Below are 15,901 nucleotides of genomic sequence, written 5' to 3'. Positions count from 1 at the left end.
TCTCTGATCTGGAGGACTCACTAAACAGAGAACATCCCTGGTCAACCCTACCGTCTCTGATCTGGCGGACTCACTAAACAGAGAACATCCCTGGTTATCCCTACTGTCTCTGATCTGGAGGACTCACTGAACAGAGAACATCCCTGGACATCCCTACCGTCTCTGATCTGGAGGACTCACTAAACAGAGAACATCCCTGGTCATCCCTACTGTCTCTGATCTGGAGGACTCACTAAACAGAGGACATCCCTGGTCATCCCTACTGTCTCTGATCTGGAGGACTCACTAAACAGAGAACATCCCTGGTCATCCCTACTGTCTCTGATCTGGAGGACTCACTAAACAGAGAACATCCCTGGTCATCCCTACTGTCTCTGATCTGGAGGACTCACTAAACAGAGGACATCCCTGGTCATCCCTACTGTCTCTGATCTGGAGGACTCACTAAACAGAGAACATCCCTGGACATCCCTACTGTCTCTGATCTGGAGGACTCACTAAACAGAGAACATCCCTGGTCATCCCTACTGTCTCTGATCTGGAGGACTCACTAAACAGAGAACATCCCTGGTCAACCCTACTGTCTCTGATCTGGCGGACTCACTAAACAGAGAACATCCCTACTGTCTCTGATCTGGAGGACTCACTAAACAGAGAACATCCCTGGTCATCCCTACTGTCTCTGATCTGGCGGACTCACTAAACAGAGAACATCCCTGGACATCCCTACTGTCTCTGATCTGGAGGACTCACTAAACAGAACATCCCTGGTCATCCCTACTGTCTCTGATCTGGCAGACTCACTAAATACATGCTTCATGTTGAAATTGTTTCTACTTTTGATACTTAAAACCAAATACTTTGACTTTTACTCAAGTAGGATTTTACTGGGCGACTTTCACTTTTGTCATTTTCTTTGAAAGGCATCTTTACCTTCACTCAAATATGACAATTGGGTACTTCACCACTGTTTGGGTCACCATTTCATTGGGCACAGCAGGAGTCTTGGTAACTGGTACTGTGAAACCATTGCTGCAGTGTCATGCCATGTCCTATTCAGGGGCTGCTCCTAGACTCAGTCTCTCTTGATGGGGGTGTTACCACTGTAGCTGGGTAATCATCTGGGACTGTGTCAAAGAGAATCTCCTACACCCAACATGGCAAGCCAAACACAGATTCTCTAAGGTACTGTGTTGAGTGTACAGAGGCAGGCAGGGAGACAGAAACGGGTGTGTGTGCAAATGTGTTGCTGTGACAAAGACATGTTTGATAGAGGAATGGATGATAAGGAGCAGTATCAGCATTTCAACTGATTCATACCATATCCAGCTTTGATAACTTCTACAGATGTGTCCTGCTCTAGTTGGAATCCAACCTGACCCCAATTGACCTCAGCATGATATGGTAAACCCTTCCACTCCCATTCATCGTAATGACATTTGGCATTCCTTAAAAAAGGAGGATTTCTACTTCTCCCTTTGAGTGGATGGGATGCTCAAATCTGGCATCCCTGCCAGGAAAACAAACACTCCCAGTGGAGGATCTCTGAATGACCTCATCGTGGGCCACCATGTTTGCTCCCAGCATGCATTGGGAGCATATCCTGGGGGGCTGAACTTAAATGCATGTCGTTTTTGGGGGCTGAGTCATTCCAGGAAAGATGCCCCTGATCCATCCATCATTAGTTATTTAACACCCTCTGAAAGATGCCCCTGATCCATCCATCATTAGTTATTTAACACCCTCTGAAAGATGCCCCTGATCCATCCATCATTAGTTATTTAACACCCTCTGAAAGATGCCCCTGATCCATCCATCATTAGTTATGTAACACCCTCTGAAAGATGCCCCTGATCCATCCATCATTAGTTATTTAACACCCTCTGAAAGATGCCCCTGATCCATCCATCATTAGTTATTTAACACCCTCTGAAAGATGCCCCTGATCCATCCATCATTAGTTATTTAACACCCTCTGAAAGATGCCCCTGATCCATCCATCATTAGTTATGTAACACCCTCTGAAAGATGCCCCTGATCCATCCATCATTAGTTATGTAACACCCTCTGAAAGATGCCCCTGATCCATCCATCATTAGTTATTTAACACCCTCTGAAAGATGCCCCTGATCCATCCATCATTAGTTATTTAACACCCTCCGAAAGATGCTTTGATAGGAAGTGTCAGTTTAATGAATATGTAGAGATAAAGGAGGCTATTCTCAGACGGCTGTGGTAGACAGGGAGGAAAACCACCACATCCTGAAGAAACCACCCGGCAAACTGCCACACACACACACACACACACACACACACACACACACACACACACACACACACTGGTTATTGAGATGCCATCTGACTCTCCGCATTAGGGATTCCCCAGACAAAGAAGACATCTTGTTCAACTGAGAACAGGCACACACACAGTCAACAGTTCTAGAACACCTACTCAAAATGTTCTTTATTTTACTTTTTTCTAATAATAATAGTGAAGACATCAAAACTAGGAAATAACACAAATGGAATCATGTAGTTACCAAAAAAAAGTGTTAAACAAACCAAAATGTATTTGATATATTTGAGATTCTTGAAATAGCCACCCTTTGCCTTGACAGCTTTGCACACTCTTGGCATTCTCTCAACCAGATTCATGGGGTAGTCCCTTTTTCAACAGGACAATGACCCAACACACGTGTGTTTAGGTCCCGGCTGTGTAAGGGCTATTTTACCAAGAAGGAGAGTTGCATGAGATGACCTGGCCTCCACAATCACCAGACCTCGACCAAATTGAGATGGTTTGGGATGAGTCGGACCGCAGAGTGAAGGAAAAGCAGCCAACAAGTGCTCAGCATATGTAGGAACTCCTTCAAGACTGTTGGCGAAGCATTCCAGATGAAGCTAGTTGAGAGAATGCCAAGAGTGTGCAAAGCTGTCATCTAAGAAAAGGGTGGCTATTTAAAGAATCTCAAATATGAAATACATTATGATTCGTTTAACACTTTTTTGGTTACTACATGATTCCATGGGTTATTTCATAGTGTTGATGTCTTCACTATTATTCTACAATGTAGAAAACAGTAAAAATAAATAAAAACCCTTGAATGAGTAGGTGTTCTAAAACTGTTGACCGAAGAGAGAGAGACACACACCCTATCATTCTAAAATGGTTGAAATACATTTTTAAAATCCTCAATATACACACAATACCCCATAATGACAAAGAGAAAACAGGTTTAGAAATGTTTGCAAATCTATTCAAAATAAAACAGAAATAATTTATTTACATAAGTATTCAGACCCTTTGCTATGAGACATTTTTATGGAACAGTTTCATTTAACTTATAGTCTTCATATCGCAAAATCAACGTCATGTGGTTAATCAAAATTATATTTAAATGAAAATGATACAAATCTAAAAGTAACTATTACCAAGATGTAAAAATTGCCAAAATAAAACAAATTAAAACATTGCAGCCTGCAGGTAGAAAATATATATCCTAAAAATAACAGGCTACTTATGGCCTGTCTGCAAGGAACTAGAAACATTGCATCAACTAATAACTTGGTCCAGCCCTCACTCTGGACAGACACAGCTGTAGACTATTTTCCCAAGGGGTAAGAAGTAATCAGGTAGGCCTACGTTTCCACCAGAGCAGAGCATGACATTGTTTCCCCCTTTCATGCTGAGTGGTTAACAAAAGGGAGAGAGTTGGAAAGATTTTTCAAAGACGCTACATTGAGAAACTATTGTCATTCTAAAATGGATGTAAAAAACAGACTTTGTTTACTTGCTGTTTGAGGCGAAAAAAATATTCCTTTGAGAAGTTACACAGTGATGGTGAGTTAAGACAGGCTACTAATTCTATCAGATCCTCGAATGGGCACATTTATAGGCCTACATCTGCATGCAGGCCAGGTAGCCTATAGGCCTACATCTGCATGCAGGCCAGGTAGCCTATAGGCCTACATCTGCATGCAGGCCAGGTAGCCTATAGGTAGCCTATAGCCTCTATGCACAATCAGGTGCGTGTCCTTACTCAACATTGACAGGAGTGCTCCAAACAAAAGACAACAAATACATTGACAACTCATAAATGGAATGCAATAAACCAAAACTTTCTCACAAGTGTAGCCTAGGTTGTGCGCTCTACAAACAATGTGTCCACTCCTCCGATGACAAGACTGTAGTAATAATATATATTGAATGCATTAACAGAAATTACCATAACCAAACAAACATTGTAGATTAGAAATGATGGGAATTAACAGTAAATGTACTACTGGTGACACTAGTGTGCCATCCCTGCGGCCACCGCAATGGACTAGTCCCCTGAGACGGGCGTGAATCAGGCAGCCGTCTCGTGTGCCATCCCTGCGGCCACCACAATGGACTAGTCCCCTGAGACGGGCGTGAATCAGACAGCTGTCTCGTGTGCCATCCCTGCGGCCACCGCAATGGACTAGTCCCCTGAGACGGGCGTGAATCAGACAGCTGTCTCGTGTGCCATCCCTGCGGCCACCACAATGGACTAGTCCCCTGAGACGGGCATGAATCAGACAGCTGTCTCGTGTGCCATCCCTGCGGCCACCACAATGGACTAGTCCCCTGAGACGGGCGTGAATCAGACAGCTGTCTCGTGTGCCATCCCTGCGGCCACCACAATGGACTAGTCCCCTGAGACGGGCGTGAATCAGACAGCTGTCTCGTGTGCCATCCCTGCGGCCACCACAATGGACTAGTCCCCTGAGACGGGCGTGAATCAGACAGCTGTCTCGTGTGCCATCCCTGCGGCCACCACAATGGACTAGTCCCATGAGACTGGCGTGAATCAGACAGCTATCTCGTGTGCCATCCCTGCGGCCACCACAATGGACTAGTCCCCTGAGACGGGCGTGAATCAGACAGCTGTCTCGTGTGCCATCCCTGCGGCCACCACAATGGACTAGTCCCGAGACTGGCGTGAATCAGACAGCTGTCTCGTGTGCCATCCCTGCGGCCACCACAATGGACTAGTCCCCTGAGACGGGCGTGAATCAGACAGCTGTCTCGTGTGCCATCCCTGCGGCCACCACAATGGACTAGTCCCCTGAGCCTGGCGTGAATCAGACAGCTGTCTTGTGTGCCATCTCTGCGGCCACCACAATGGACTAGTCCCCTGAGACGGGCGTGAATCAGACAGCTGTCTCGTGTGCCATCCCTGCGGCCACCACAATGGACTAGTCCCCTGAGACGGGCGTGAATCAGACAGCTGTCTCGTGTGCCATCCCTGCGGCCACCACAATGGACTAGTCCCGAGACTGGCGTGAATCAGACAGCTGTCTCGTGTGCCATCCCTGCGGCCACCACAATGGACTAGTCCCGAGACTGGCGTGAATCAGACAGCTGTCTCGTGTGCCATCCCTGCGGCCACCACAATGGACTAGTCCCCTGAGACTGGCGTGAATCAGACAGCTGTCTCGTGTGCCATCCCTGCGGCCACCACAATGGACTAGTCCCGAGACTGGCGTGAATCAGACAGCTGTCTCGTGTGCCATCCCTGCGGCCACCACAATGGACTAGTCCCCTGAGACGGGCGTGAATCAGACAGCTGTCTCGTGTGCCATCCCTGCGGCCACCACAATGGACTAGTCCCCTGAGACTGGCGTGAATCAGACAGCTGTCTCGTGTGCCATCCCTGCGGCCACCACAATGGACTAGTCCCCTGAGACGGGCGTGAATCAGACAGCTGTCTCGTGTGCCATCCCTGCGGCCACCACAATGGACTAGTCCCCTGAGACGGGCGTGAATCAGACAGCTGTCTCGTGTGCCATCCCTGCGGCCACCACAATGGACTAGTCCCCTGAGACTGGCGTGAATCAGACAGCTGTCTCGTGTGCCATCCCTGCGGCCACCACAATGGACTAGTCCCCTGAGACGGGCGTGAATCAGACAGCTGTCTCGTGTGCCATCCCTGCGGCCACCACAATGGACTAGTCCCCTGAGACTGGCGTGAATCAGACAGCTGTCTCGTGTGCCATCCCTGCGGCCACCACAATGGACTAGTCCCCTGAGACGGGCGTGAATCAGACAGCTGTCTCGTGTGCCATCCCTGCGGCCACCACAATGGACTAGTCCCCTGAGACTGGCGTGAATCAGACAGCTGTCTCGTGTGCCATCCCTGCGGCCACCACAATGGACTAGTCCCCTGAGACGGGCGTGAATCAGACAGCTGTCTCGTGTGCCATCCCTGCGGCCACCACAATGGACTAGTCCCCTGAGACGGGCGTGAATCAGACAGCTGTCTCGTGTGCCATCCCTGCGGCCACCACAATGGACTAGTCCCCTGAGACTGGCGTGAATCAGACAGCTGTCTCGTGTGCCATCCCTGCGGCCACCACAATGGACTAGTCCCGAGACTGGCGTGAATCAGACAGCTGTCTCGTGTGCCATCCCTGCGGCCACCACAATGGACTAGTCCCCTGAGACGGGCGTGAATCAGACAGCTGTCTCGTGTGCCATCCCTGCGGCCACCACAATGGACTAGTCCCGAGACTGGCGTGAATCAGACAGCTGTCTCGTGTGCCATCCCTGCGGCCACCACAATGGACTAGTCCCCTGAGACGGGCGTGAATCAGACAGCTGTCTCGTGTGCCATCCCTGCGGCCACCACAATGGACTAGTCCCCTGAGACTGGCGTGAATCAGACAGCTGTCTCGTGTGCCATCCCTGCGGCCACCACAATGGACTAGTCCCCTGAGACGGGCGTGAATCAGACAGCTGTCTCGTGTGCCATCCCTGCGGCCACCACAATGGACTAGTCCCCTGAGACGGGCGTGAATCAGACAGCTGTCTCGTGTGCCATCCCTGCGGCCACCACAATGGACTAGTCCCCTGAGACTGGCGTGAATCAGACAGCTGTCTCGTGTGCCATCCCTGCGGCCACCACAATGGACTAGTCCCCTGAGACGGGCGTGAATCAGACAGCTGTCTCGTGTGCCATCCCTGCGGCCACCACAATGGACTAGTCCCCTGAGACTGGCGTGAATCAGACAGCTGTCTCGTGTGCCATCCCTGCGGCCACCACAATGGACTAGTCCCCTGAGACTGGCGTGAATCAGACAGCTGTCTCGTGTGCCATCCCTGCGGCCACCACAATGGACTAGTCCCCTGAGACGGGCGTGAATCAGACAGCTGTCTCGTGTGCCATCCCTGCGGCCACCACAATGGACTAGTCCCCTGAGACTGGCGTGAATCAGACAGCTGTCTCGTGTGCCATCCCTGCGGCCACCACAATGGACTAGTCCCCTGAGACGGGCGTGAATCAGACAGCTGTCTCGTGTGCCATCCCTGCGGCCACCACAATGGACTAGTCCCCTGAGACGGGCGTGAATCAGACAGCTGTCTCGTGTGCCATCCCTGCGGCCACCACAATGGACTAGTCCCCTGAGACTGGCGTGAATCAGACAGCTGTCTCGTGTGCCATCCCTGCGGCCACCACAATGGACTAGTCCCCTGAGACGGGCGTGAATCAGACAGCTGTCTCGTGTGCCATCCCTGCGGCCACCACAATGGACTAGTCCCCTGAGACTGGCGTGAATCAGACAGCTGTCTCGTGTGCCATCCCTGCGGCCACCACAATGGACTAGTCCCCTGAGACTGGCGTGAATCAGACAGCTGTCTCGTGTGCCATCCCTGCGGCCACCACAATGGACTAGTCCCCTGAGACGGGCGTGAATCAGACAGCTGTCTCGTGTGCCATCCCTGCGGCCACCACAATGGACTAGTCCCCTGAGACGGGCGTGAATCAGACAGCTGTCTCGTGTGCCATCCCTGCGGCCACCACAATGGACTAGTCCCCTGAGACGGGCGTGAATCAGACAGCTGTCTCGTGTGCCATCCCTGCGGCCACCACAATGGACTAGTCCCCTGAGACTGGCGTGAATCAGACAGCTGTCTCGTGTGCCATCCCTGCGGCCACCACAATGGACTAGTCCCCTGAGACGGGCGTGAATCAGACAGCTGTCTCGTGTGCCATCCCTGCGGCCACCACAATGGACTAGTCCCTGAGACTGGCGTGAATCAGACAGCTGTCTCGTGTGCCATCCCTGCGGCCACCACAATGGACTAGTCCCCTGAGACGGGCGTGAATCAGACAGCTGTCTCGTGTGCCATCCCTGCGGCCACCACAATGGACTAGTCCCCTGAGACGGGCGTGAATCAGACAGCTGTCTCGTGTGCCATCCCTGCGGCCACCACAATGGACTAGTCCCCTGAGACGGGCGTGAATCAGACAGCTGTCTCGTGTGCCATCCCTGCGGCCACCACAATGGACTAGTCCCCTGAGACTGGCGTGAATCAGACAGCTGTCTCGTGTGCCATCCCTGCGGCCACCACAATGGACTAGTCCCCTGAGACTGGCGTGAATCAGACAGCTGTCTCGTGTGCCATCCCTGCGGCCACCACAATGGACTAGTCCCCTGAGACGGGCGTGAATCAGACAGCTGTCTCGTGTGCCATCCCTGCGGCCACCACAATGGACTAGTCCCCTGAGACTGGCGTGAATCAGACAGCTGTCTCGTGTGCCATCCCTGCGGCCACCACAATGGACTAGTCCCCTGAGACGGGCGTGAATCAGACAGCTGTCTCGTGTGCCATCCCTGCGGCCACCACAATGGACTAGTCCCCTGAGACGGGCGTGAATCAGACAGCTGTCTCGTGTGCCATCCCTGCGGCCACCACAATGGACTAGTCCCCTGAGACTGGCGTGAATCAGACAGCTGTCTCGTGTGCCATCCCTGCGGCCACCACAATGGACTAGTCCCTTGAGACGGGCGTGAATCAGACAGCTGTCTCGTGTGCCATCCCTGCGGCCACCACAATGGACTAGTCCCCTGAGACTGGCGTGAATCAGACAGCTGTCTCGTGTGCCATCCCTGCGGCCACCACAATGGACTAGTCCCCTGAGACTGGCGTGAATCAGACAGCTGTCTCGTGTGCCATCCCTGCGGCCACCACAATGGACTAGTCCCCTGAGACGGCGTGAATCAGACAGCTGTCTCGTGTGCCATCCCTGCGGCCACCACAATGGACTAGTCCCCTGAGACTGGCGTGAATCAGACAGCTGTCTCGTGTGCCATCCCTGCGGCCACCACAATGGACTAGTCCCCTGAGACGGGCGTGAATCAGACAGCTGTCTCGTGTGCCATCCCTGCGGCCACCACAATGGACTAGTCCCCTGAGACGGGCGTGAATCAGACAGCTGTCTCGTGTGCCATCCCTGCGGCCACCACAATGGACTAGTCCCCTGAGACTGGCGTGAATCAGACAGCTGTCTCGTGTGCCATCCCTGCGGCCACCACAATGGACTAGTCCCCTGAGACGGGCGTGAATCAGACAGCTGTCTCGTGTGCCATCCCTGCGGCCACCACAATGGACTAGTCCCCTGAGACTGGCGTGAATCAGACAGCTGTCTCGTGTGCCATCCCTGCGGCCACCACAATGGACTAGTCCCCTGAGACTGGCGTGAATCAGACAGCTGTCTCGTGTGCCATCCCTGCGGCCACCACAATGGACTAGTCCCCTGAGACGGGCGTGAATCAGACAGCTGTCTCGTGTGCCATCCCTGCGGCCACCACAATGGACTAGTCCCCTGAGACTGGCGTGAATCAGACAGCTGTCTCGTGTGCCATAATTATTCTTTTTGTTTTACATATGCTTGTCGGGAAAAAAATATATTGGTTGACCAACAGCCTATTTACCAAACAATCGACTAAATGGGGTCAGCCCTACACAGCATAGCCTCAGGTTACACACCCTCATTTATCACTAGCTAGCGGTATGTCAACTACTATTGCTCCTGCCTCCCAGTCCAAAAGCAAAACTTACAATTCAGCGACCAGAACTGCTGCTGATCGACCAAACTCTCCCTCGCTCTCTATACATCCCTCTCCCCTTCACTCACTCTCCCTAGAACTATCCATCCTGTCTAATGATGTTTGTTAAATCAACAACAACCTAGTCTGGCCTTTGATTTAAAGGAATACAGAGAAAATAACCATTGTCTCTCCACATACATTGATTATAGACACATGCATCAATAAGCTCTATGGCTTGACTTACTGTAGTAGGTCTTTTCATTCTATGTGGAATGTAGTTCATTGATGAACTGTTATAAACTGCCATAAAATGAGGATTGAATTAGAATTCCATGGAGGCAGCAGAGTCAGGGCCACAGGTGTTGGGCACCGTCCACGCACACACACTTAGCATTACATTCACGACTCCATTGGGCTGGAAACTAAAAACACACATTTATGTCTGAATCAACTGAGGTTTACTGGTGATGAAGGCAACTATTGCTCTACGCTGAGAGACAGGGCCAGTGATGAAGCCATACTAAAAGCAGCCAAAGCAAGGCTAACGGACACACACACCTGACCTTTTCCCAATCCCCATGGTATTTGCAGCTCTAGAACAGAGGGGCAAGGACACCTCATTAACATAACACCTCGAGCATACAGACATTCATTGAAAAGTTCACACATTCAAAAAAGGTTGCTTTTCCAATTTGAAATAAGACTAGTCTATTTCTGCAGCGTTGTTTTTGCTGCGTTTGTCTGGGAAAAAACATTGATTTAGATAAGAATGTTTCAATTATAGTCTCCCATCCCCTCAAAACACACATTCCACATTCTTTTATCCGTGGAATTACACAATCTTTCTCTCTCACCCCCCTTCTCCCTCCCCCTCTGAGACACCCATAAACAGTGTGGCCTTGAGGACAGAGGGAGAGGAGGGAGTGCGTTTGAATAAACCAATAACTAACGTCGCTCAAACAAAAGCGCTGGACAGGAACATGAAAGATGGTCGAAAATAAAAGACAAGAGAACAAGGCCCCCTGTATGTACTGGGTCTGGCAGGCGGGGGGAGGGCGCTCAAGTGGTGGTGGCGGGGAGGGGGGGGGGTCTGAATCAGTTGTTCATTCAGTCCTATAAACCAACTGACCTACCAACCATCAACAGACTGACTCCGAACACAATCCTCAGCCTGAACTGTCTCTGCATCATTCTAAAGAAGCCACATGTTCCCAAATGGCTGAAGAGACCCATCAGGAGGATCTCAAGTGTCTTCACTGCACAAAGTCAATTTGGCCTAATGTCACATTTCTCTCTTCTTCCAACAGCGTGCGACTGTAGCCTGCTCTCTCCCCTGACCCTGCCAGCCCACCAGTCGCTCTCACACACACACACCAACGCCGTTTACTCAGCCGTAAAGATGACGTAACCAGTCACAGCTGACCCCATAGCCCTATTTCAATATAAAACATCACCATGGTAACAGGGTTCAAGCCCTCCTGACCCACATAGGGCCTCCACCTCATTAGGGGGTATTACAGTGTCGTTTTAGGGCTCAAAGTGGAATCCCATCCATTCTCTCAAGATAACTTAATTTTCTACGACATGTCTTTTATTGATTTTCATACTATAGAAGCCTACCTTAATTCAAAACAAATTAAACTCAATGTTATTACATTGTAAGCCGTGTTATGAGACTATATTAAATTGAAATTTATGAGAACTGAACTAAGCCTACCTTCCTCTACTAAGCTATTGAAACTCTTTTTGGTCATTTCCTTATAAACAAGATTTTCTTGGCTTAGCAGAGAACAGAAACCCACAAACGAGGCCTGGACATTGTCCTGTAAGAGGCTCTTTCTGTAAAATCACTAAAGTGAAGAGGGACATTTTTACACTTGAACAGGTTAAACCAGCATTTTCCCTGATAAAAATGCAGAAACCTTTTTGTTTGCCACCGTTTTCCTTCCCCCTAAGTGCACTAGATGTTCTGTAAAATGGATTTGGGCTGAAAAGGTCCACGCCATAAATAAATCAGAAAAGAAAATACATTTCTGGGCCGGATGATGATATTATTATTTTTGTGTTATGTACAATGCTCCCAAGTGACAACGCAGTCTATGGCACTGCATCTCAGTGCTAGAGGCGTCACTACAGACCCTGGTTCGATCCCAGGCTGTATCACAACCGGCCGTGATTGGGAGTCCAATAGGGCGGCACACAAATGGACCAGCGTTGTACAGGTTAGGGTTTGGCCGGGTTAGGCCGTCACTGTAAAATAATAATTTGTTCTTAACTGACTTGCCTAGTTAAATAAACAAAATAAAATTTTAAATCAACTACATCAGGCAGTACAGTAGGACTCGGCTAGGCCACTACCCTCTCTTTCTGTGGCACTAAGGGCCAACTTGCCTGATCACTCTGCAAGTGTAAGGAGAGAATCTGCACACCTGAGCACGAAGCCTACCACACCTGAATAAATTAACCTTCTGAATACAGCAAATACATTGGCAACTAGAACTAGTTGGGGACAGTAGCCTGATTTTTCAGTGGGTGCTGTCCTACTATGCATCCAGGTACTTATTTTCAGGTGCTGGAGTTCTAGGTGAAATCATGACAAATAAAAAATAAAAACACAGGAGCCTCCCGGGTGGCGCAGTGGTTAAAAGGGCTGTACTGCAGCGCCAGCTGTGCCACCAGAGACTCTGGGTTCGTGCCCAGGCTCTGTCGTAACTGGCCGCGACCGGGAGGTCCGTGGGGCAACACACAATTGGCCTAGCGTCGTCCAGGTTAGGGAGGGTTTGGCCGGTAAGGATATCCTTGTCTCATCGCGCACCAGCGACTCCTGTGGCGGGCTGGGCGCAGTGCACGCTAACCAAGGTTGCCAGGTGCACGGTGTTTCCTCCGACATATTGGTGCGGCTGGCTTCCGGGTTGGATGCGCAAATGTGTTAAGAAGCAGTGTGGCTTGGTTGGGTTGTGTATCGGAGGATGCATGACTTTCAACCTTTGTCTCTCCCGAGCCCGTACGGGAGTTGTAGCGATGAGACAAGATAGTAGCTACTAACAACTGGATACCACGAAATTGGGGAGACAAAGGGGTAAAATGCACACACAATAAAAATTTAATTAATTAATTAAATACAAACACTACTGTTCAGGTGATTGATTTTTATTTGAACAGCAGTGTTTTCCTGTTTATTAGCCATGTTAGCTCCCCATTGACATTACATGAGGAATATTGTTTTTAAAGACTACAAAACAGAATGTCTAGAATGAGCATTATGATGCATTTACATGACCAGATTCGATGGGAGCCAGGTTAAAATCCACAAAAAAATAAAAATGATACATTATTAGTCCACTGTTGATGCAGTCCCAAAATGTTTTGCATTTCAGAAGTAAAGTATTCAAGATATTGGACTTTCAAGATGCAGTGTCACCAGCCACATCATCATGCAGAGCAAAATACATCATAAGATGCGAAACGTGACACTTTGCTTTTTGAAAGTCCAATATCTTAAACTTGACTGCTGACATGCAAAACATTTAGAAAAATACCTAAATATAGTTTGAGTTGATTTTTACTTTAACATTATATGGTGAATATTTAAACAATACTATGCAACTGTATGTCTAGAATTAGAAAAATATTCAATATTCTCAGTTGGTCTAACTAATTATAAACTGGGTGGTTCGAGCCCTGAATGCTGATTGGCTGAAGCCCGTGGTATATCAGGCTGTATACCACGGGTATGACATGTATTTTTACTGCTCTAATTACGTTGGTAACCAGTTTATAATAGCAATAAAGCACCTCGGGGGTTTGTGGTGTTTGGCCAATATACCACGGCTGCCCGTTATGGCGGACGCACGGTCTAATCAGCATGTAAGGGCTGTATCCAGGCACTCCGCGTTGCGTCGCGAGAAATAATAACAGCCCTTAGCAGTGGTATATTGGACCTCTCGGGCCTTGTTTCTTAAATATATGGCTCTGGGCACAGGTGTTTATTAAAAATGCACAGGCCACAAGGACGCGATCAAGTGTGATACTGCAGCCTCAAACACTTTTTGTTGTTGGTGGCAACTAGGCTACATCCTGTTGCTGCACTGTTTACATTAAAAGCTATTTCTAACCCAATGTATGTGTTGTGAACTGCCACTAATCGAGGATGATGGAGGAAATAAAAGGCACAGGGGGACGTAAGGAATTGAAGGAGAAGCGTGGTCCTGTGGAAAGAGGATCAAGGACACGCAACAGCGCTAGGGTTGTATTTGGAACAGAACAAGTGACAATGCACCTGCTGGCACCAGAGAGAAACATATACTTCGATTGCCAACTGAGCCACACCTTAAGAGCAAAAACACCGCGTAGCCTACTTTACGCCGAAACTCTGGTTACCGAGTGAGATAGTGTCACGGTCAGAAAATAGTATAGTCTAATTAGTTGAGGGACACAAGTAGACTTTGTTTATTCATAATTTATTTCACGATCGTAAGAAGGAAAATGTTAGCCTGAAAAAAACGTTAAGACCTAGTGTACACCTGCACGTTGATTGGATCGTAACTGAAACCTCCCCAGCAGGTGACACAACCAACCGATCCGTGGTTAGAGTATAAGATAACGTAGGCTGCTGGTGAATTTCTATGGTTGTTTTTGAAATATGTTTGTCTTACCTTGAAAAGTCAGCAACGTGACCACGCTGAACAGTCCGATCATTTTTGTGAAGTCATGCCAATTTCGAGCGTCTTCTCTCGCCATGCTGCCTGTGCTCTGATTTAAATGAATCTTATGTCGTTGATTAAAAAAAAACAACCTCTATCCGTGTCTTTTCCCGGTTTGAACTTAATCGTGAACTAATCAGAAGTCAGTTTTCAAACGTCCTTCACTGACTGCGCGTCTTTCAGAGCCTGTTAAAAATAACACAAATCATGTCCAAGCGATGTTGACAACAAACTCACAAATGTATATTTCTCGCTTAGCTAAAAATGTGTTTTGTGGATTGGACTGCGTTGCGCTCTTCAACTATTTCCACACTGCGGAGAGATCGCTACTGGGTGTGATGTCATGGACTATCCCTAGGCAACGTCACAGTTCCTTGAAATCAAACGATATGTGACTGGAGTTTAGAAACTCGCAAAAGGATGAGAATATTGAGGAATTATACTTTTTAAAAGATTGTGTTATCCAAAACGGAAATCTTGTTGATTTCCAGCAGACTGGACAACATAGTTAATAGGGCGCACACTTACATTTGTTTAGCCTCAAGGCGAGCTGTTTTGCCTGTATTTTACAAAAAATAAACTAGGCATATTCGTCAATGTACCCTCTTCAGTTTTCTACTGTCTTTTTATTTGAAATAAAAACATTTTGATGGAGGATGCTACAAACTTCACGTTTTTATTTAGAAAAAAAAAATCTACCCGTAATGTGTAGGCTAATTTATGGGAAAGTACACCCTCTCCAATATTTTACACTGATTAGGTCAATTGTAATACATGTACCATTCAATTATCGAATTCTAGGCACAACAGCACAGGAGTGGTGGAATGAGGCAAATAGATGATTATTGCGCCCTCTGCTGTTTGGCTCTAACGTCCCACAATCATGACACTACTCAAGTGTCGCAATACAATTAACACTGGAACAAACGTTACAATCCAATAACCACTAACATTGATTTCACAATCAAATGATGACACTCAGGTGTGATTCTAAAGATCTTGATTAGCTGTATTAAAACAGGGCTGGAACTGAAGCGTGCACACCCAGATCAGATCTCTAGGTCGGGGTTAGTCACCCCTGCACCCACTAATCAAAAAACAGCATTTTCTTATTGTCCACCAAAGCAACATTGCAAAGCCATATTATCATCCAGCTTTAAGGCTAATCTGTAAACCCATGTGTTTTACAGACGTCCAGAGAACATTGATTCATTGTAATTCCCTCCTTCTCATCGCATATTTCACTCTTTGCCCCTAACCTCTCATTTTCTCTCCTCTGCTCTCCCCTCTCCTTTTCTCCTCTCCTCTGTCAGTCCACAATGTTCACCTCTGAATTCTCC

The 15,901-nt window shown here is 48.5% G+C and overlaps 1 protein-coding gene across 3 annotated transcripts in view; it reads right to left on the bottom strand.

Annotated features, from left to right (window-relative positions):
- si:ch73-22o12.1 (nectin-2) overlaps window positions 1–14,910 on the bottom strand; it is a 111,380-nt gene extending 96,470 nt beyond the window's left edge. For all 3 annotated transcript variants that reach the window (XR_006080559.1, XM_042310456.1, XM_042310454.1), the window contains exon 1: window positions 14,514–14,910. Coding sequence is in view for 2 of the 3 variants with exons in the window: in XM_042310456.1 (XP_042166390.1) it covers window positions 14,514–14,598 (85 nt within the window). In the remaining variant the exon portion in view is untranslated. The remainder of the gene's footprint in view (window positions 1–14,513) is intronic.
- Between the last annotated feature and the right edge of the window lie 991 nt (window positions 14,911–15,901).

The sequence above is a fragment of the Oncorhynchus tshawytscha genome, linkage group LG03 (assembly GCF_018296145.1).
Source record: "Oncorhynchus tshawytscha isolate Ot180627B linkage group LG03, Otsh_v2.0, whole genome shotgun sequence".
Classification (NCBI taxonomy): domain Eukaryota; kingdom Metazoa; phylum Chordata; class Actinopteri; order Salmoniformes; family Salmonidae; genus Oncorhynchus; species Oncorhynchus tshawytscha.
Note: the sequence above shows the minus strand (reverse complement) of the source record. Positions and strands in the feature narration are given on the sequence as shown.